Consider the following 23,720-nt stretch of genomic DNA (forward strand, 5'->3'; position numbering starts at 1 on the left):
GTGCTAATTCTTGTTGGCAATACATATTATATCAGTTCTTGTATATGAAGTCCCTGAACTGCTAATAAAAATATTTAAAACACAGGTCTACAACAAATTGTGTTGCAAATCAGGTTATCATTATCTTGTATAAACCATGAAAATTGGAATCATGTGAGCAGAAGGTTAGATTAATTCTCCATTCTCATTATAAGCACAGGTGTAGCACAAACACCATGTGAAATAACCAATTAAAATGAAAAAAAATCTGCTTTTTCATTAGCTGCCTTCACTGCATGACCAATTAGAAAATTATTTAATATTAATAATCTGCATATACCAAAAGTAATTTTCATAGTAACTAATGTAGGTAAGAGAGCAAAAACATCTCTTTATCTATGGTACTGTTCATTATCTGCAGACTCTTAGAGGGAAGGAATTCTGTCTATTAACTTTCTTTTTCCAGACTTTTTAAAAACATAATCTTTTATGGATGTGACTTATACTACTTACCTAAAAATAGGAAGAGACATTTTTAACAGATGAGAAGCCTGGGCTCGGAGAAATTAGGTGACTTCTTTGAGGTCACATGTTGCAAAGAGATGTTAATAATTTGCTAAATGACACACAGCTGTCAGTGGTAGCAAGCACCCTCCTCTCTGGTGCTCTGGCACAGTGACCAGAGCACCGCAACTACGGTGCCAGTCATCTAGAATATCCAGACTAAATAGATATATAAAAATTAGCTGGTTTCAAGCCAATTACCACTGGCAGCAACCCCAGTGTTTAGTCAAGGAAGAAGCATGACTGTGAACATTTTGTAAATTGAAAATTTTGATGGCTGCACTGTTTGTGTGTATAGGCAAAGATAAGGCTATTCAAAAAGAGAGAGAGAGAGTGAATACAGTGACTTGATTTATCTGTATTCCAAAACTTGTCTCCATCATATTCACATATTGAGATTCCCATAAACTAATTCATAATAATCAACTCAGGTTTGAGTCTATGACTATTAAAGTCATGAGTTCATTTTTAAAAATTACACCTCAGGTTTCAAAAGGGCTGTAATGGTCACTTCGTTTGGTCACTGACATGAATCCCCTATATGATATCTGTCCCCCAAAAGTACATAGGTAACCTCTGCTGAACTAATACAGCACTCACCACCTTACTTGAGAGGCCACCCCATCTATAAACAAGGCTGTTAGAAGGTTCTGCCTTACTAGATCAAAAATATTTATGTTGGTGCAAAAGTAATTGCGGTCTTGCCATTACTTTCAGTGGCAAAAACAACAATTACAGGGGGAGGGGGGAGGGATAGCATTAGGAGATATACCTAATGTAAATGACGAGTTAATGGGTGCAGCACACCAACATGGCACATGTATACATATGTAACAAACCTGCACACTGTGCACATGTACCCTAGAACTTAAAGTATAATTAAAAAAAAAAAAAACAATTACTTTTGCACCCAACCTAATAGTTTCATCAGTACAACTCCTTGGGGTACTGTAAGCAATTCTAATTTTACTTCCACAGGATAGCCCTTCAAATAGTTAAACATAGCCATTATGCTTTATAGCCTTCTCCCCTCTAATCCTTAGGTTAAACATTAGTGATTCTTAAAAAGTGCCTGCTAGAATGTGAGTCCTTCTAGGATATTGAGTCCATTCAATACCTGGACCACTGTCTGCTCAGTAGGCTGATCTTTGTCTATGTCCCCCTGAAGCCTTGCAGTGGACAACACCAACGACATTTATTCCAGGCCTGCTCTGATCCCCAGGTAGAAAGCAAATACACACAAAAAATACCACAGCCTCTTAGCCAACTGCCCACAGGTACTAGATGTTATTTGCTTCTTTTTGGTGGCAAGAACTGTTTGTTGTTATTAAGAACACAGATGTAAGCTACCCCTAGAATATGTAGATATCAAAGGGGGAAACCTTTAATTAAAAAATAAAACATAAACAAAAACACTGAAAACCTGAGAAAAACTAATCACCTTTTCTGAGCTGTTTGACCACATTAGTAGGTCTACCTGCAACTTCTTACTTGTGAAACATTTAATTTAAAAAATTCAATATAATGAAATATCATTAGTACATATAGGATGTAGTAATCTTCAGAACGTTACTGAATTACAATTACTACACTTATATGAACAACTTATTATTTGGGGTCATGATGGACATCTATGTGAAAACAACAAAGTAAATAGCAAAATATTTTATTTTTAAAACAACATCACCTTTTCGACCTTAAACGATCTCCACATTTGATTCTCTTTAGTGTATTTTATCATTATCCCAGACTATTTTATACATCCTCTCTCTTTGGAATTATGCTACACACAGCAGAGCCATGTTTAGATGGCTTCAGGGTGAATTCAGATACAAAAACATTTTCCTTCTGGGCAAAGTAATAAAATGACATTCTTGCTCCTCCCACTATAAGTCAAACTGAGGTCAGTTCCCCATCCCTCTATCTGTTTAAATAAATTGGTCCAGCTGTTTGTTTCTAAAATGCCCTTTGACCTTGTGTCTCATCCTCCCTGCTTTTGTGACAGAATGCTTTACTTTTCATTGTGGAAGAGTCTAAATTATCAAGAATTCTCTAAACACCGAACCAAAAAAAGAACTGTACATATGATGTGAACTTAAATGAACATATTGTCATTTTAAAATCCTGTCATTTTAAGAGGCATAAGTAAAATAGTTATCTTAATCCTATATGTATGTGTGTGTGTCTGTGTGTTCAAATATATATCTACATTTATGTATGAACACATAAATATATGTTAGAGATTCAACATAGAAGAAATAGTGTTTTGGAAGAGAAATATAAAAAAGAATGACAAAATTCCAATTTGAATATACTATAAAAAATACATTCTCCAACAGCCACAAAGTGGTTTGAGATAAAATACAAATACATATCTATGAAATACACACAATCTTAGAATTTTCCATACTGATAAGGTCTCTTTTACAAAGTATGTTAGTTTAAAGATGTAAGAGGAAACTTTTGCATTTTTATAATTAAGGTCCTAATATTACATAGCCCTTAAAACTCAGATATGGAATGTCAGGAGTACACAGCCACATGACAGTTTTGCTCACTCATTAAAATAGATAGTTACACACCTTGGTTTAATGAAATATAATTCAAATTTGCCATACATTGGGATTCTTGAAAAAGTAAATCTTTTCGTATGCTTTAAGGTTAGAAAATGTCTCGTTTGCTTTTTCATTTACATTCGAACATAGGGTTTCTTAAAATCTAGTTTGCTTTGAAAACACAGTCTTCTTTTGTGAAGTACTTTTTAAGAATTGGACTCCCTGCAGGTGGTGGAAGACTGAATTAGGAGAAGAATCTTTATATTTCCTTTTTTTTCATAGAATCATGAGTTAGAATTTCTTCTTCTGACCAAACTATCTCCAGTCTCAAATCAAAAAGCTTTACAAAGGAAAGGAAGATAATGGGTTTACTCTATAGCTTTTTTTCATGTCCAAATAGAAATATATTTCTTTTTTACTTAGTTGTTTGTTTAAGAGTCAAGTCCTAAAAAGCGAAAGAGGAAAGTTGGCAGGGGAGCAAAATCTCCAAAAATCTGAGACCTGGATCATCTAAAAATTGAATTTTATTTTGAATTTTTTATAGGAATCTGACAAGGAGAATGGGAAGTGACTGTGACTCATGTTTAAAAAAGAAATACAGGAAGTTTTGCTCTGTTCTTTCTTTTTTGTCCCCAGATGTTTATTTATCATTAGGCTTTTTTTTTTTTCCACTGGACTAATTTCATCTATTTCCTTTTATTCTCAGTCTTTGGATACCTGAATAGTTTTCTGAGCAAGATCTGGCAGAACAGCTTTTTGAAACTGACCTTTGTCCTTTAGTTTATCCTCCACTCCTTTCCCTGGTCTCTTCCCCCAAAACTGAATTGCTAAGTTTAGTTTCCCTCTGTGAGAACCAGGAGAGGTGAGGAGATCACAGTGGGCATCTGTTAGGAGCCAAAACACAAGGTAGTTTCCCAGTTTCACAGGCAACATTTTCCACATACCTTTGCCCTTTTCCTCCCTTGTATGGCTCTCTGTAATACTGATAAAAGTAAAAAAAAAAAAAAAAAAAAAAAAAAAAAAATTACTTGCTCACTTTCAGAAATAGCATTTTCACCTTTACTCAATTAGTTCTATTCCTCAGTGTTTACCACTCTACTTACTCCCTGATAATTAAAGGAAGCCCACATTTGGTTATGTTAGCCTGCCACAGCCAACTTAGTAAACCACAGAAAATCACAATGGTGTTGCCTCCAAACAATGACATGGCTCTGCTTCACCCCCTGTAGTGTTTCTTGCCAACTAGGCGTAAGTGAACTGTCAGCAGGATAGCGGTGGACATAGAATTACTTCAGAAGGTTCCTAACTAGACAGAGAAATATCATTTTACAACATCTGCACGTACCTAAGAAGCTAATCAACTATTAAGAAAAGATTTTGTTAATTAGTTAGATTGATTAGTGGCAATGCCTTCTATACCTATACTATCCCTTAAGGGAAGTGCTGATTATAATAATCTTTTATTAATATTTAGCTAGCATTAGGAATATCTCTATAAAAACTTAGTAATAAAAATTAACACTGTGCAATCTTAAATATAAGATTTCTGCATATACTATTCTTTATTCAATAGAAAATAAACATGCACAGATGATAATTGATATATAATTCATTTTTGTGATTTCTATAAATATTTTCAAATTTTAGAATTTAAACCTCATGAAAAATCTTCAAATATAAAATTTATCATTGGAAGGTAGTTGTCAAATCCCAACATTTTGTTATTTTTTTATTCCAGGAATTTCCTCACCATAGCATTTCCTTCATCTATATCATAGTCATTTAAATAAAATCATATCTACTACTTTTTTTTAAAGTCAGCATCCCTTAATAACTTTTAAGGCATGTTTTATAAACAAACCCTCAGGGAAAGAGGTCTAGTTATCTCCCATGTAACTCTCTGTTCTTTTAAACAACAATAAAAAAATCACTCCGAAATTTTTCTGTTGGAATTCTTTATTTTAGATTTACATTTACATATTGGATTTAATGATCCATAACTGTTGGTCTTCAGAGTTCAAGTCTTCTACACTCCCTTTCTTTGTGAAATAAAATTTCATGAAACATGATTTTAAGATATTCAAGAAAGTTGACTCATTCTCAAGTCAAACCTTATGAAATCATGTTTTTGGCACCTTTTTCTAGTTTCTTAACCTCCTCCAGGATCCAACAGTTCCAAGATTGCAATACATCATCAGTGTGTCTGTGGGTAGGGGAGGTAGAGAACAGCAGCAGGAGGAGAATGGACAGGAGGGGAAAAGGGACCACCTCTCTTCTCTACCCATTTGATAAACATAATATTGAAATTTGCTCAAATCATAAGAAGTCCATCAATCAGCCACATGAAAAGTTTTCCTTCTCTAACAGTGTTGGGGGTATTTGCCAAATTACTTTAGAAAGAACTGAAATTGTCTACCACAGTTGAGGAAGCTAATTACATATACAATTTTCTTTTCTTTCTTTTTTTTTTTTTGAGACAGAGTCTCACTCTGTTGCCCAGGCTGGAGTGTAGTGGCACTATCATAGCTTAGCAACCTCCACCTCCCTGGCTCGAGTGATCCTCCCACTTCAGCCTCCGAGGACTACAGTTATGTACCACCATGCCTAGCTAGTTTTTGTCGTTTTGTTTTTTTTGTAGAGACAAGGTTTCACTATGTTGCCCAGGCTGATCTCAAACTCCTGAGCTCAAGCCATCCAACCTCCTCGGCCTCCCAAAGTGCTGGGTGTGAGACACTGCACCCAGCCACTAAAATTCTCTTTAAAGCAGCTTGTGAAATGAATCAATCACTAGTTGACAATGATGATGCAAAGTAATTTCAAAACTCATGATTATTTTGGCCTTAGGCATTAAAATAAATTTAAAATAATTCATCACTTGGTATATATTACAGAAAATTTTCCTTGAAAGCAAATTTTGAAATGACTTCTTTATCCTAAAAAAAAAAAAAAAGTGATGGCAGGGAGTTGTGGCTTATGCCTGTAATACCAGCACTTTTGGAGGCCAAGGCAGGAGGATCATTTGAGCCTAGAGTATAAGATCACCATGGGCAACATGGTAAAACCCTGTCTCTACAAAAAATGTAAAAATTAGCTGGGTCTGGTTGTGCACACCTGTAGTCCCAGCTACTAGGGAAGCTGAAGTGGGAGGATTGCTTAAATCCAGGAGGTGGAGGCTGCAGTGAATCATGATCACACCACGGCATTCCGGCCTAGGCAACAGAATGAGACAGGGTTTATATTTATATTTAAGTAAATATGAAATATTTACTTACATATAACAGACAATTTGCCAAATTTGAGTTTGTATAACCTTATGGAGCTAAAAAAAATAGTGGTTTAGAATATAGATTTAAAATGATTATTAGCACAATGTAGAAGCAATAGCACGATCTAGGATAATATAGCAAAACTTCCTCTACTAATGAAAAAGCTAAAATAGGTATAATAATGTCTTCAAAGAATAGAAGTGTCTCTCTTTAGTTTAATAGATGAACCATTTTTCATTTAAATTCCAATTTTTCCATATTCACAAGAAGTCAATAAAATTGAATCTAACAAAACATCCCTTACACATTACTGAATAAATGTATCTATTTAAAGCAAATTCTAGTTTTCTGCCAATCTCTATTATAAATATGATGAGCAGATAATTTGTCATCTAAACTGGGACACGTTTGAGAGTGAAGAGGCACTGTTAACAATTACACTGGGCAACAGGCATAAACCATGAGCCTCCCAGGAAAGTGGGATGCATGGTCACCTTAATGATCAAATATGCTTTATTTTCCAAAGAAAGTTTCCCCCAAATAATTTAAAACCCCGTTGTGTTAGAATGGCAACCAGTCCCCATATACATCAGGTTTTTTTGTTTACTTGTTTGTTTGTCTTTGAGACAGAGTCTCTCTCTCTCTCTCTCTCTCTGTCACCCAGGCTGGAGTGCAGTGGTTCGATCTCAGCTCACTGCAATTTCTGCCTCCTGGGTTCAAGTGATTCTCCTGCCTTAGCCTCCCTAGTAGCTGAGATTATAGGCACCCACCAACATGCCCAGCTAATTTTTATATTTTTAGTAGAGACAGAGTTTTGCCATGTTGTCCAGGCTGGTCTCAAACTCCTGACCTCAGGTGATCTGCCCTCCTCGGCCTCCCAAAGTGCCGAGATTACAGGCATAAGCCACGGTGCCTGGCCCTAATCAGGTATTAAAGAATCTTAGCTCCATATTGGAGTACCTTTGAGCTCCTTCCTTTCTCTAGGATCTTGCCTGTAGTTGCCTCAGTTCTCCAAGTCTTCAGCAACCATAAACCTCTAGACCTGGAGTCTCTGCTCATGTCAAGAGAGGATATCTCAAAATTTAGCTTGATTTCTAGTTCCGTCTGGTTATGAAATTAGGCTATAGAATGGCACAATGAAGATGATTTGACTTGAATGGAGGCTTGCATCTATTCCTTGGAATGTTCACTGTGACCTCTGTTTTAATGAGTAAAGCTTGAAACCTAAGCTCTGTGTAATAATATATGTCAATATGTAACCTGTAGACCTTTAAAATACAAATGGAAACACACTTAAAGGAAAACAATCTCTCGAATAAAGACAATAACATTAGCAAAATGACATCTTGGAATTTGTCAAATCTTTGAAAATGCTTATGGTCATCTAAGTCATTTTGAGGGAACTTTGTGCATTTTACTGCTGAGTTGCTGGATTTCAGTGTGACTATCCTTTTTCTTTTTCTTTTCTTTTTTTTTCTGTCTTTTTTTTTTTTTTTTTTTTTGAGATGGAGTTTCACTCTTGTTGCCCATGCTGGAGTGCAGTGGCGCAATCTCGGCTCACAGCAACCTCTGCCTTATGCGTTCAAGCGATTCTCCTGCCTCAGTCTCCCAAGTAGCTGGGATTACAGGCATGCACCCCCACTCCCAGCTAATTTTATATTTTTAGTAGAGACGGGGTTTTTCTATGTTCATCAGGCTGGTCTTGAACTCCCGACCTCAGGTGATCCGCCTGCCTCGGCCTCCCAAAATGCTGGGATTACAAGCGTGAGCCACTGTGCCCAGCCAACTTTCCTTTTCTTTGAACATCACTCATAATTATCACAGTCAAAACACTACCCAGTGGCGGGGAAAGTGAGAGCAGTGTGTAGTGAGAAGAATATGAGAACTGAGTGGGAAAACTGCCACTCACCGGCAAGTTTTCTAGCAGTGTTTAGGTGCTGAAATTGGGATGATCGAATGAAAAGTGCTTTGCAAATTATACAAACCTAAGACAGGTCTTTGTTGCTATACTGTCATTCCCCAAAATACTTAATGGTACCAAAACTTGTATATGAACGCTTATAATGGTAAGAGATGAATATCAAATGCCCATCCACTGATAAATAGGTAAAAAAAAGATACCGTATATCCATACAATGGAACATTGCTCAGCCTTGAAAGGGAATGAAGTGCTGATAATACATGCTATGACATGGATGAACCTTGCAAACATTATGCTTAGTGAAAAAAGCCAGTCTCAAAATACCACGTATTCCATGATCACATTGGTGAAATGTCTAGAATAGGCAAATATAGAGACAGAAAGTAGATTAGTGGTTGCCAGGAGCTGTTGGAGAGAGAGACGGAAGTATAAAGAGGGGCAATAGCTAAAGGGTACAAGGCTTCTTTTTAAGGTGGTGAAAATGTTTTTTAATTGACTATGGGGATGGTTACACAACTCTGTGAACACACTAAAAACCATGGAATTAAATGGGTGAAATGAGGGTTTATGAATTATATCTCAATAAAGCTGTTAAAAATAAGTACATTCTAGTGGACTGGAAGAAGCACTGGACTAGGAACCAGTCCTAGCCCTGCCTCTAATTAGCCCTGAGCCTCATCTGTCATATGATGCATAAATTCCCTCCCTCCCAGGATTTTTACTTTATGGTTCTGCAGCATAGGGTTTCTAAAATTGTAATCCATGCTCCCTTTTGACACATCAAAAATCTTATATTCCTTTGTTATTTGCAATTTCAAAAGAAATAGCATGACTAAAAACAAAATTTAATTCTCAATATGCTTTTTAAATACTATATTCACTCAAAATGATTGGGACATGCTTCCTATATGCCCCCCTACCCCCTCTCTGCGCCCCCTCCCACCCCGCCCCGAGTCCTTAGGATAGAAATCTCTGCCATAACCTACTATACTTTCCTTTCTGTAAACAGTATTGTCAGGTAACCAGCCAGGGGGCTGAGATCCTATATCTTTTTGTACATGTTCAATTCTTTCCATAAGCTTTTAAAACATCCCCCTACCCACTCCCCGGCCCTTTCCAAGTACATCTGAACTATGACCCAAACTAGCGAACAAACAAAGTCAACCACGGCAGATGTCCTAGTGATATAGGCCAACAAAACCCTTCAACCAGACAACAAACCTCAAGACTACTGGTTTGCATTTGATTTAGTTAGCATCCTAGAGTAAAAATACTGAAAACTTACATGCACGTGTGTGTGTGTGTGTGTGTGTGTGTGTATAATTATATGCTGCATTAACTTCCATCCGTAGGCAACATACTGTTTTTGAAAAAAAAAAAAAAAAAAGTGACTTTATCAATATTAAGCCAGATCTCACCAAAGGCAGGACATTTATTTTTTAGCTAAGTTACATATAGCTCCAATCATCTCCCCCAGACCTGGAGGAGTTAATGTGTTTGAAAAAGGAAATACTTTTCCCCTTCTTCAACCATAGGATCTAATCTTGTGAGGCACTGGTTAGTTAAGAGGGTAAAAAGGAAAAGAAACCTCTCAAATATGTCGGAACAGATTAATATTCTTTTGTTTATTTGTTATTGTTCAGGCATCAGGAGCATGATAGAGTTAATTATTTTCCATATTAAGGGGTCAGGCTAAGAGCGTTGTAAGAATGAAAATAAAATAGACAGGAAAATATTAATGATTATGAGGGCATTGAACAGGACAGCCTTATATTTGCCAAAGTTACAGGCATCCACGTTGTTGTAGGGTTTTTTTTTGTTTTTGTTTTGTATGTCCTCTTTCCCCTTGAAAATCAAAAAACGAAGCAGAACATAACCCTCAGCGTCTACAGAAAGCTCCTCGGCGTGCACACACTGGAGCAATGCAGACCGGATCTGAGACCAACGTTTGCCCTCGGAAACACTTCCTTCCCCCGAGCCCCTGGCTCCACTTCATTTTTCAAGAAAACTGTTCTATTCAACCAGGAGGCAACATTTGCCCCATTTTTTAATATTTCAGGCTGACTTTTTAACCACTCAAAAATGCTGTTTGTTTTCTGTAGGCACAGCCTGAAGCCAGATGATGATGTAAGTGAGAGGAGAGAGAGGGTCTCTCTGGGTACTGCGCTTCCGTGCTTAACGGTTAATCACCCAACACCAGCCTCAGCAACTGTTGACACAAAATAGGTGGAGATCAGGTCTGTGCAAGCAGAAAATACCAGAAAGGCAAACTATATGTAAACACACTTAAGACATATTTGACAAGAATAGACCTAAACCTGACTTGCTAGGAAACTACTAATGTCTAAAGCTTCAATGCCCCTCTTAGCCGAGTTTGTTTCCCCTTACAGAGCTTCCTTTGAGAAGATGAAGAGTAACATTTTAAAAACTAAAATACATTTACAGAAGACAGCTGAGACATTTGTCCCCTTGATTCACATAGTGAGTTTCAAATCTGCTCTTACATACAGGATTTATGGAATGTAATACGGTTCTTCCACGTATACTTGGAGTGGAGCCAAATGAAAGAGGGAGGGGGGTTTGGGGGGTGGAGAGAGACAGAGAGAGAGAGAGAGAGAACACGTACACACAACCACAATTCAAAAAGTTATTTCTCCTGACCTATAAAACTCATGCAAAGAAGCAAATGGATAATGCTTAAACAGTCTTTTAATCTTATGTAACTGACACCTGACAACCCATTACTTATAGATTATTAATGCATCCACTAAAAAGTTTGTCATGTTCAAAATTACTGGAGAAAAAGATTGAATGCCTGAGGAAAAAACAAATTTTGCTGTACAATAACTTCAGAAATTTCGAGCCTATTATCTGTCATGCCCTTCCTAGACTCATAGCACACTTCTAAAAACAACTGATTTATCTTTATTATGAATCCTAAAATGACAGCACACATCTTTTTCATGTCTTGTGATAGTGTTTAATTTCATCTAGTTTTTATTTTACAGTGTTTGATTTGCTTATGTAAGATGAGGAAAAGTTACAACTACAACTTTTTAATTAATTTCTCTGTTTGTCTCCTTATCAAAGTATTTTTTTTCCTTCCCCACTCCTAGGATAAAGCTGGAATGAGAGTTTCAGAGCACGCACTTTACTTCTCTTTGATTCACATTATTACACAGTCTGGAATATTACAGCTAAAAGAGTCCTTTGAGTCCTGACTAATTCGTCCTACTTGTCCATTTTAAACCAGAGGACACTGTCGCCCAAATCCAAGGAGTAGGGATGAGGGATGAAATGTTTTGATTGCAGCGACCCGTCCCTGCATTTCCCCTTCCCATACTTGCCCTGTGTAAATTTTAAGTTGTCATGAGGCTTACACCTTAGCCACCTGTGGATGAGGCGTAGCCAAGCTCTTCCCCCTTGACCATGACACCTCTCAGCCCCTCATCCCTATGCCCTCTCCAGGGAAATGGGAGTCAAGTCCTGCCCCATCGGGTTGCCTGACCCACAGCCTGTTGTTTGCATTTCTCTGACCAGATACTTACAGACACACTGAAAACAAGAAGACTGGCTTAATTAGGATTTGCAACAAGTTGTGCTGACCTGCATACCATGTTCAAAGTCAACCACCGTTGTCACTGGTTTCATTGCCTTGAAATGAATCATGGATATTCAGAAACATTGGGTCCCTGCTGGGTAAATCAGTCTCCCAACTCACTCAACTCTGAGCCTCACTTGAACCCCAACCCTACAGGGTCCCGACATAATTCCTCAGGTTGTACCAGCTGGATTGCAGCTCCCAGCTAGTGTCTTGTCCTCCTGAGAAGCTCAGCAACTGCCTTTGAATGCTGGCTGGAGGAGAAACAGTGGTTACACAAAACCATATTTGGACTTTCAAATCCACCCTTCCTACATCCTAGACCTTCATTTCTTTTCTCACCTAGACTTAGGGCCCCATGGTGGAAGGGGCAGGGTTTTTCCAGCCAGCACAGTGGTTCAAAGTGTACTCTTTCATAAGGAACTTTCATCTTTAACAGTATTAACGATGTGATTTTATGCAGTGGGGAAAAGCTCTGAGTAAACTTGTGGTGTAAAACTTACAACAAAGTATATTTAACAGACTGCAGAGTCATTTTCAAAGAAGATTGTTTGTTGGAAATTTTTTAAATCTGAAGGAAAAAAAAAAGCAGTGTCTCTGTTGAACTCTTAAGACTCTCTGACATGACAATACCTGAAGGTTTCTAAATTCACAGCTCTTTTCCCTGCGAGCTATTTGCTCAGCTTTCCTAATAATACCCTGCCTGTCTGGCACCCCACCAGCTCTGTCTCAGGCAATATGCAAGCTAAACATTTTTTGACTGATTTCAATATTTTCTTATGAGCAACTAGACAGTATTTTATCTAGTGAGTATTACTGATTGCTATAATCTAAGCCCAGAGTAAGCGTCTGTAAAGGTAATATTATTAGAATTGACACTCAAGGTGAAAAGCAGAGCAATTAACCGAGGCTTGAAGAACAACAACCCATTCTGAAATATTCTGGGGAGTTCTTCCATTTATATTTCTCCTTTTTCTTTTTAATATACCGCACCTGTTACTCCATTGATCAATTAGGAAGTCTACTTTAAATGTAGGTTACACTTCAATTCTCAAGGGAAAAAGTTAAACCACCTGCTTAATACAATTACTTTCTATGTGTGAAGCCGTTCCATCCCTAGGTGATTCCTAGGCAAGGAAAATCACCATACAGCCCACACTTTAATTTTGTAGTTGAATAGCAAACAAGTGACCCAGAGCTTCTTGCATCGTGCACTGTTTTTTTCTTTTTTTACATCTGTTTTCCTTGCTTTTGTGTCATGCCTCTGTTTAACTTTATTGACAAAACAATCTGTGTCTAATATTCAAACAACATCTGTAAAATGTATTATTAAATTATGTTGGAAGAAAAAGCAGAACAATTCTATGAAACCCTATGACCCTTATTGATTTTTAGATCACAGAAGTTGAAAGGATAATTTGTGAATGTTTTAACATTTACATCTAAACAGGTACCTATATTTATAGAATCTTTGATTATTTGTAAAAGTATTTGCTACATTATTACCATAACTCAGAAAGAAACTTGACCTTTAACAGTTGAATCTGTTTATTATAATAAAGGAGATCTTATTTTTAAAAAATAAGTTTACATTTTTACTTGCCAGTGGCATAAATCTCCAAGGATAACATACTTTTTTCCCACTCGTAATAAATGGGAAGTGATGCCTGAATGCTTTGTAGATTCGAAAGCAATAAATGAAATAACTAGGAAAATCTGGTATGAGCACTAAATCTAAGAAATGTAGAGTACCATAGTTCTGAACAGTGTCATCTTGGCTGCTAGGATGGAACCTGGAATTTTATATGCTCTCTTGATGGAGAATAATTTTTCTCTCTATATAAATACTGTATTTCACATACACTATATATTTTGCACCTAAAACCCATATTGCCTTCTCAGAGCATAAAGGGACAATCATTTAATATCAGAACTTAATAGGAAAGTGTTTGGATGAGGAGTAGTAAATAAAGAAACTGTAAAATGTATTCAATACACCCTAGGCCAAAACTCTGCTGAGGCAGGAGGCAACTGAGGCATCCAGTAAGTACAACACAAGTACAAGAGATAAGTTTTCATCACAGGGAATTCCCAGGTCCGCAACACTGGTGTGATCATGTATAAGGGAATTTTTATCTGACCATTCTACACTCACATTTTCAACATAAAAAAATTAAGTTGGTCTATTCAGGAGAAAAAACAACCAAGTATTGATTGTGTGTCTGTGTGTGTGTGTGTGTGTGTGTGTCTTCCATAAAGTTCTACTTAAATACTTAAAGGTCTAAACAACCATCTAATCTCAAAATTTAAGATGTTTCTACTTAAATTACTAAAACATTTAGCATATTGATAATGTTTGCACTGCTGATATAACATAAGTATTTGTTAAAACCACAACAACAATAAAAAAGCAAAGAGACAAAAGCCCCTGATGCTATTATTTATCATTTTTGGATAAAATTATAATTGGGAGCAAGGGACCAAAGAAGGAAGAATACATAAATCTCTGGTGCATATTATGTTTCAAAAATGATTACCCTTTTAAATCTAAGTCAACCACAACATACTAGATTGAAATATTTAGACAACTAGTTATGGAGGTTGATTTTTTAAAAATATGCAGTCACATCAAATACTTAGATAATTTATGTAAAAATATTTTACTCAAATTATTTACATAATTGCCTCAATTCTCAAAAAATTTATTGGCATAGACTTGGCCCACAATGTCACATCTAATAAATTTCACATTCCATCCTAGGGCCCACATGCTGTAAGTACTGATGCCAACCGTTTTAAGATTCTTTCTCTCCATTTTTATTCTGACAATTGGACCAGAATAAGAGTTATAACGAGATTTTCTTTTTTCCAGATTTTCTCTTAATTAATCAAATCAGTCTTATTGTTTTACTTTTAAGTTCTCTCTTTTGCCTTTCTCCCCTCAAATCCCATGTACTTTAGCTTTAGCCACCTGAGGCAGGTAGTATATATCACTGTCAATTCGAGAAATGTAAAATTAGTTCAGTGATGAAGTGAAAGAACCATTAAAATGTAGCAAACTTCTTGTCTATTTTTCAGTCAAAGCCTAACTTAAAACTGCATCAGCCAGGATTTCTATGACACTCTAACAACTAGACATGAGTTTATATTTTTCACTTACATATTATATATTTTGATACATTATGTTACTGCTAATAATTATGACTGATCTACACTCAACCTGTCCTTCAGCATTTTATTGAATTGCATTTCAACAGTGACTCATAGTTCATACAAAAATGTACATGTGTATTAACAAGTTTTAAGAAATCCAAGAAGGAAGACACAGATGTTTAAAAGTTGTGGATAAATAGATGAAAGGGAAACACAGAAATACTAATGATGACATTTTCAAAATTATTATTTTTAGTAGGAAATAACTTGTACCGATGCTCAGTATAGATAAGATAAAAAACATTTTTTATAAAAAATGTTTATAAGTGGGTGCAGTAGCTCACGCCTGTAATCCCAGCACTTTGGGAGGCTGAAGTGGGTGGATCTCTTGAGCCCTGGAGTTAGAGACCAGCCTGGGCAACATAGCAAAACCCCTGGCTCCACAAAAGAAAAAAACATTAACTGGGCATGGTGGCATATGCCTGTATTCCCAACTACTGGGGAGGCTGAGTCAGGAGGATTACTTGAGCTAGGAGTTGGAGGTTGCAGTGAGCCATGTTCACACCACTGCACTCCAGCCCGGACAACAGAGCAGGACTCAGTATCAAAACAAAACAAAACAAAACAAAACAGGAAGAGGTTTCTATAAAAATTAATAAACCATTAAAAATTCAAATCAAACATGGTATTGTCATTATTTGTCAAACCAAAGAAAAACAATCTCTCTTACAACTTTTAGTTACTTGAGGGACATTTTCTACAGCAAACAACGTTGTTAAATGTTGAAACAATTGCCAAATGCAAAGCACTGAGGTGCAAGCAAAAGCCACTTCTAACTCCATATATATACAAGTAGAGAGAAACCACACACTGCACAAAGTGGCAGTTAAGCACAGAATTGTGTTTCTGTCCCAAATAACTAAGTAAAAGCTATTTTTAAGTTATTTACCCGTGCAGAACTGAATAGCAGTGTGAAGTTTAGGGTAAAGTCTGCATATACTTTAAAATTATTTTAGAGTGTGAATTAAAACTTTTTAAACATCCTTTCTCTCCCTTCTGGTTACAAAACTGAGAAAGTCGAATTGTGATCATGGACTGATTAGGAAGATTGCTCTCCGGCAGAGACTGTGCATAGAATTTAGAAAACTGTGTGTATATATATATTGCTTGAAGTCACAAGAATGCCTTCCTCTTCCTGCATTCACAGGAAATATCCCATAATAAGGCCGTCCACCCATAGTAAGCAACTTGTATTGGGATTTGTTCTCTGGTAACTGTGTTTATGAGTGGAGTTTGCTAGCAACCCTGCAGAGGAAGAGAGATGGCTCACAGGATAGATCCCCTGAATGACAGCGCTTTTCGTTTCTTAACTAGAGAGCTTGTCCTGCCACTCCTTTGCCCGCAAACAGGAACACTTCCCAGGGAAATGCGGACATTTGTGCAGCCTCCATTGTATTAAAACTGTCTCAACATCAGCTTTAAGTTTTAAAATACAGATATATGAATCTAGATGTGCACGCAAAATTGATGGTCTCCCCTATAATATCATCCAGGACGATTTGATATTTCCAATATGTAGTATTAACAGCCTTGAAAATTAAGACACAGTAGCAGGTAGAAATAGGCAAACAAAAAATCTCAGCAGCCACACAACTCGTAGTAACACATTTAGATGTAGTATGCCTTTGCTTGGTTTACCATCCACTGATGAAAAGGGCTGCAAAAATTGATCTCTCAAGGCAGCAGTAAGGTCATAGAAATTGATAACCCTTACAAGCAATTCTTATGTGAGTCTGTCTGTGTCTTGCAGATAGTGCACTTTGTAAATTAATCCTCCAAAGGCAAATATATTGTAAGTAGCTTGTTATCTCTAAAATACTAAATTGAAGAATACATGGGATTATATTGACAGAAATTACATTTTCTGTAATGGGGTTTAATATATCTGAAATCTCTCCCAAAGGCTCCCAGGCTCTCTAACAGAGAAGGGTCTGTTAATGTAGGTGCAATAGACATCAAGAACAAATTTATTCACCAAAATGGATTAGGCCATGTAATCAGAGATTCTGTAATATTAATCTTTGACACTTATTGAACAGAAAGAAATACTTCTGTCTACAAACTGGCATTCCTAGTTCTCCCCTTCCCCAGCCCAGGCTTTGGGCCTTTTCTGGATTTTACTTCAAAGAGGATAAGGTTTCCCCATCATAAACACTAATCTAAAAATATTAGGACAATTAATTAGATACACTTACTTTTAGAGGATATTGGATTTCGATACCCTTCAAATATGACACTAGCCCTGGGTGATTATATGAAACCTGGCTTTCAGCACATTCACAAAGGGTAATAAATCATACTTTCTCAAAGCCTCATTGCCACACTGCTGTACATTGAGTCAGAATATTGTTGGCTGGTACTTGGTACATAATCTCAGCTTCGCCCCAAATCAGGAATTTACACTTTATTTAGAAACAGTATTGCACAGCCATGAGATGCCTCAGGTTTGGAATAGCCTCAAAGAGAAACAAATAATTTCTTCCTTTCAGTATTCAGGAGATAAGAGCAAAGGAGAGGTTATCCTTGAATGCATAGCCCTGACAAAATCTAACTGAATTTAGTTATTCAATGAATTTAAACCTGACTGATATGTGATGGTGGATTTTCTTGTTTTGTAGAAAATAGGATGATACTACTCTATCGATTACCCTGAAGGGGGAAAAGAAAGCCATAGAGATACATTGACAGAGCCATAGTGAATGTGAATTACACACATACTTATACTATGCATAAAATTGTCAACTTATAAAAGAGGTAGAAGACAATACAACGTTTTATTTCCCATACTAGCAAATGTTCTCACATATCAGTCAACAGTTTGTTTTCACTTTTGAATCAACAAGCCACCAGGGAAAGCAGTGGCAACTGGGTGTGTCTTCTTAATGCAAAACATGAGCTGCAGGTTGCCAGAGGGGGAAACAGATTGTGTGTAAACACAAAGCCAAATTACTTACCAATTGTTCACTTGAAGGATGGTGAGTCCCGTGTCTTGTGCCAACTGCTTTTTCTGTTCTTCAGAAGGGTAAGGGTGCTGAAAGAGAATAAAAAAGATACGCGTGCATCAGGCAATATTTAGCCATTTTGTCAATAGCCTAAGTGTCTCATGAAGTCTATAATTAAAGGTAAAAATGCTGAGGTGTGTCACTTTTATTAATGGAATACTACATCATCTAATTAATGGCAGTAAAAGACAAGCCAATTACAAAGATTAATGAAGTGTATAAATAGCTACTTAGGATACTTGCAGAACCTTGACACTGAGTTTATCCTTTAACAGCTTTATTTGTTGCAAACACAGAAAGTTTAGTATGATCTTCACTGTATTTTATAGGATTAAAATAAGGACAAGCCATTTGTTACCACCTAAAAGTATACTGCCCTAACTTAATATATTCATTGAACCATACATTTCTAAAGCTGACCCATTTGGACCAACAATCTCAGCTGAGGTCCACATAGTGATGTTCTCCCTCTAAAACACCATATTGCCAGATGCAAATATCAAATCTAAAGTGGGTGCTATTAAACACACACACACACACACACACATACACTATTCATTTTCAGTCCTCAGCAAAAAAAAACAAAATTCACCAATGTTGGTTTCCAAATCTGAATGTCAACACATGCTGAGATTCTGAACACAGGCCAATATAAGGTCAAAGACCAGCATATTTTGCATGCTAAGAAAAAGCCCAGCTATGTTCCTCAAGAGTCATAGTAGATAAAAGTATTACAGGATTAGATAATAAAGTGAAATTCATACCTTCCTGTAAGAACGTTTGGAATTCTACTGAAATTAATTTTGGCACAAATGCTTTCTGTTCACTAATCAAATATATCTAATTTGAAATACATATTTCTAAAGCTTAGGGGAGGAGCTGAGGATATGGTTTCCATCTATAGAGACATTAGCCTGCTTGAAACACCACATCTCAATAAATTAGCCCAAGATAAAATTCTTCTGAGAGTCAACCCTCTATTCTATTATGAATGGAAAAGTGCACCCCCAACCCTTAATTTAACTATCTGTGCCATGGAAACTAAATTCTCGTCTATTGAATGCTAATTAACATAGCTTTTAATTTAATTAATAATGTCTGATTAGATGCTAAAAAGGCTTGTTAATGACCACTTCAGTACTCTTATATGTAAGTTTAAATATGCTCTATATCTATACACAGGGGATTTGTTTGTGAACAGCAGAGAGATCACAATTTTTCCCATAAGCATTGTCTATGATTGTCACTTAATCAATAAATACACAATTAGAATAAGGCTTTGCTTTCATGGAATATAGTGCCTTTCTCTAAAGAGCTCCAAGTATATTACAGACAGGATGGTAATTAATCCCCATTATATCCCTTTGAGTGACATAAATGGAATCTATCATCCCTTCTGTTTTACAGGTGAGGAAACTGGCCAGGGGAAGAGATGGCCAGAGGCAGACATAAGTCAGTGATATTTCCTGCTTCCCTTTCAGTGCCTAAGCCTCACCATGACCAAAGGATGTAGCAGATGCCTTTCATAATCCCCATTCATGTCCCCTGTGAAATAACCTTCAGACTGGTTACCATGGCCTGCAAGGCCTGTCACCATCCAGCCTTGCCCACCTCTCAGATTTTGACACCTTCTTCTCACCCGCTTCCTACCCCTATACCAAGCCACACCATCCTTCTTTCTGTTTTCCTAACACCACCAGCTTTTCCCGTCACTCAGATTCTTACTCCAATGTCACTTTTAGCTCTCAGCTCAAATGTTCAGCTTTACCCTCCCCACCTCCCAGCACCCCGCCTTATCACGCTCACATTCATCTTTTTCTTATTTCCCTAATAGCAAACATCGCTCTCTGAAGCACCTGCTTTAATTGTTTATTTCCTTGTTGGTGTGTCTTTTCTCACTCATCTACCAATGCTACTAAACCCCTTGCCTTGCTTTCTGTTTATCCTCAAAGCCCAGACTGGGACATAACAGAAAATCACTAAATATTTGTGGAACAAAGGAATGGCTGTACCATGCCATGACAGACACTCTCCACTCAGATGCAACATCAAATTGTATAACAAAGCAGAAACAATCCAATTTAAGATCCATGACACTACTTTCTTTGCTTCATTCACAAAAGTGATGTCGACCCACTTTCTTCAAATAAAGGTATATAAACCTCCTAATAGGCTAAGATTATAAGTGACTACTCAACAGAATGCCAGCCATTGCAGCCAAAGTCTCATGACTGGCTACTGAGCTCAAAGGAATCCATTACCCTAAGGTTTAAAACATAACTCCCACTGTATAAAGATTTGGCACACAATACAAACCAAATGAATTTCTTATCCCATGGATAGAATGCTGAATTACAGCTTGATATACAGTAGGTCTATGTCTCTACTAGTTGAAGAATTGTACCTAATATAGGTGACTCTATTAGATTGTATAAATGATGCTGCCACTCATTAACTATGGGACTTTGAACAACAGACAACTTTTCTTATCCTCAATTTTGTCATCCAGAGTTCTAAGATCCATTGAGGTTAAAGATTACCCAGGCTAGCAGTTCTTACAGTATTGCAGTGCCAGAAGACAAGCTCAATTTTGAAATATGCAAATATTAGCATCCCACCACTGGCACTATGTGTCAAATAAAGTTGTACACTGAAGTACACAAGCAACTTCCAATCTATAACATTTCCTGTAAAATTATTTGCTGACAGTTGTCCAGGTCTTACAGAAATCACTTGCAGTGATTTTTAATAGAATTAATAAATATGTCAACAGTCCTTCTTTAGTATAGTCAGATGGCAAAACCTTTTGCCCTGTCTTATTAGTTATGTCTTAATATTATGACCAGAACAGGATAAAAATTATTATTTATACCATTTATCTTTAGTTACTTTGAAAACTGAAAATTGTCACAGTAGTTTATTTTCCTGTATTTTCAAGAGTACTTTTGCATGCCTGTTTATGAGCAAGTTTTACAAACATTCTTACAAAGCAAATGGAATTCACATTTTATTTATGCAAGAGTGTCACAAAAATTCTCTTTGAATCATTACCACTACCTGGAGCTTCAAAGGGTAGTAATATGGCTCTCAAAATTTCAGTGCAAATTTCGGTTGTTTCTTCACATCATGTAGTTTCTGATTTCATAATTTAAATATCACAAAATTAGAAAGTTCTACCCTTTTTTTCCTCTGTCACTTTTCATGTGATCTGATTTTAAGTAATTGGAACAAACTGTGTCTAATTTCATGCAGCATAATTGCTAGGCAGCCTCAAGCTATGGAGGCTCAGCACTCTGTCTCCACTAAGAAATTTTCAGTTGTTCGGGATATATATATATATTTTTAATACAAATGAGTGAGCCTGGACAAATTAAATGTCACAATAATCTGGCCATTGTTAAGAGGAGAAAAAGGTATCAACAACATTCCTAAACCCTTGTCTATGGTAGGTCAACTGAATGTATTTCTTTTTCTCATAGTTCTTGGCCTTAGTGTCCCACAAACTTTCAATTCCCTGAAAAAAGTCTGTAATTGCTAGAATCACATGAAAGCCGTGACTTCATGTAGTTAATCCTTAGCCAGCCAAAAATTCACAAAGAAGTAGGCTTTTAAACTGAAACCTAATATGTTTCAATATCTTAAATCCTATGCATCTTTACTAAATAAGCTTTTTGTGGACAATATGAGTTATTCTTTTGTAGACTTAAAAAAAAATGACTTGACAAAAACCCAGCATGCCACAGGCACGGCTGCTGAAAAAAAACATTGAAAGCCCTGTTGCCTTCTGCCCACAGGGCTAGTGAGGCCATGCAATGGGCAAAGGCAGACGTCATTTTGCAAAAGAGATAAAGAGTAATCTCCGAGAAGTGCTGTTTTTAGGGAGAAAATGGGAAATTCATTCCAAACCTTTGCAACTAAAGGCCTATGTCACTCCTTGCCATCCTCCCAAACACCTTTGCTGTTATTGCATCTCAAGGACACAGTTTAAGAAAGATCAGTAGGCTCTTGTGAAGGAAAGATGGATGGCACTTCCCAGATATACCAATCAACCTAATCACTTCGGGATATCAAAGCAAATTTGACCACAGTCCCATAGACAGTGAGGGAGACCTCGCCTTTGTTGTGTACATTAGCCTCATGCTATTATCTTTTAAAAGCTTAATTATTTGCAAACAATTGATCAAGATGGGAATTTGAGAAAGGATATGCAAGGGCCACTGGGAGAACTGCAACACATTAAGAGAGCAAACAAAATTACCTTTAGATCTTACAATAAGAATTAACGATTGAGAGGGGAGAGCTAGGCAATGCAGTAGCTGCAAGGGTTCTTTCTCGAGTGTTTCCCATTTGATCTGCATTAACACCTCAGGAATGAGTGAAAGCCATAAAACAGTGATTATGTATGGGTAAAGCTGGCCCCTCCCTTCCAGCATTAAACCTGCACATGTGTATTAGGCTGGTTTGGCTGCAGAGAGAAGAGATGCTGGCCTCAAAGGGAAACTAGGTGGCTTGTGGGCAGTGGAACCCCAGCGAAAGGGAATAACTCATGAAATGATCATCCTTATTTCAATCGTCAACACCTTGACTTCTCCTTTCTAGCATAAATCTCTTGCTGAAATATAAACCACTTGCCACTCTTCATGTATTTCTGGATATTGCAGTGACTTCCAATAATGAACCAGTATAGAGTGATTGCTTAATGACCCCGTCAAAGAATAAAATGATCCTTAGGGTAGGATCCTGTATAAAAGAAATAGTTAAAGGATGTCTGAGAAAAATCTAAAAATAGCTTATGTAAAAGTTAAGCCTGAGCTGTCATTTTACCAGCCGCAAAGAATAGAAAGTGACAGAAAATGGTGACTTACTCAAGAAAGTTACGTCTGCACATAACCAGTGTTATTTCTTGGGACTGGGATGGGAGGGGGATTTTAAGTTGGTTATCTGGTATTTACAAGTTTACAATACATTGAAAGAAAGTGTGTTTATTGAAACAATCAAGCAGACTATTTCAGATGAGCATCAATGGGGAAGAGACAGACTCTGTAGAATGCAGTTAGAAAATATCCAGCTTTACATCTTAATATCTTTGACCAAATGTACTTCTTTCATCAAAATTTCCACCCTTGGCTACAAATGTGGATGCCAAGAAAGTGATGAAGTTTATCTTATCTACCCTGGTAACCAAGTTTCAATAACATCCCCTCCCTCACCACCTTGGCCACTCTAATAGCACATTGTAATGGCAGCAGAAAATTTGAAAATAATCCTGTACAGAGCTTGCTGGTGAGATAATGGAAGGCTACACTGCCCCTTCTCAAGCCTCAGATTAGTAATTTCTTGTGACACAGAACTGCCTCTATACCGAAACTGCAAAACGGCTATAACAAAGCAATAGAGGTAGAAGCAATTTTCAAGCAAAATGTTACATGCTATACTTTAAAAGGTATGGGAATAGGTACCAGAGGAGCTGATCTAACAGGAGGAATTATGGCAACTGTCCAATATAAGCCTTATCCAGGCAATGTTCTGTTGCTTGGCTGAATATGTTGGAAGAACAATTTCAGAACTTCTTTTATCCTTTTTCCTCCAGCCCTTTGCCTCCTCCACAGCTAAGTTTAA

At 36.9% G+C, this 23,720-nt stretch overlaps 1 protein-coding gene across 10 annotated transcripts in view; it reads right to left on the reverse strand.

The window, feature by feature from the left end:
* MEIS1 (Meis homeobox 1) overlaps positions 1–23,720 on the reverse strand; it is a 137,589-nt gene that overhangs the window by 6,591 nt on the left and 107,278 nt on the right. For all 10 annotated transcript variants that reach the window (XM_063789038.1, XM_063789036.1, XM_054677925.2 and 7 more), the window contains one exon: positions 18,054–18,130. In XM_063789038.1, the coding sequence (XP_063645108.1) occupies positions 18,054–18,130 (77 nt within the window). The remainder of the gene's footprint in view (positions 1–18,053; positions 18,131–23,720) is intronic.

This window comes from Pan troglodytes, chromosome 12, assembly GCF_028858775.2.
Source record: "Pan troglodytes isolate AG18354 chromosome 12, NHGRI_mPanTro3-v2.0_pri, whole genome shotgun sequence".
Taxonomy (NCBI): domain Eukaryota; kingdom Metazoa; phylum Chordata; class Mammalia; order Primates; family Hominidae; genus Pan; species Pan troglodytes.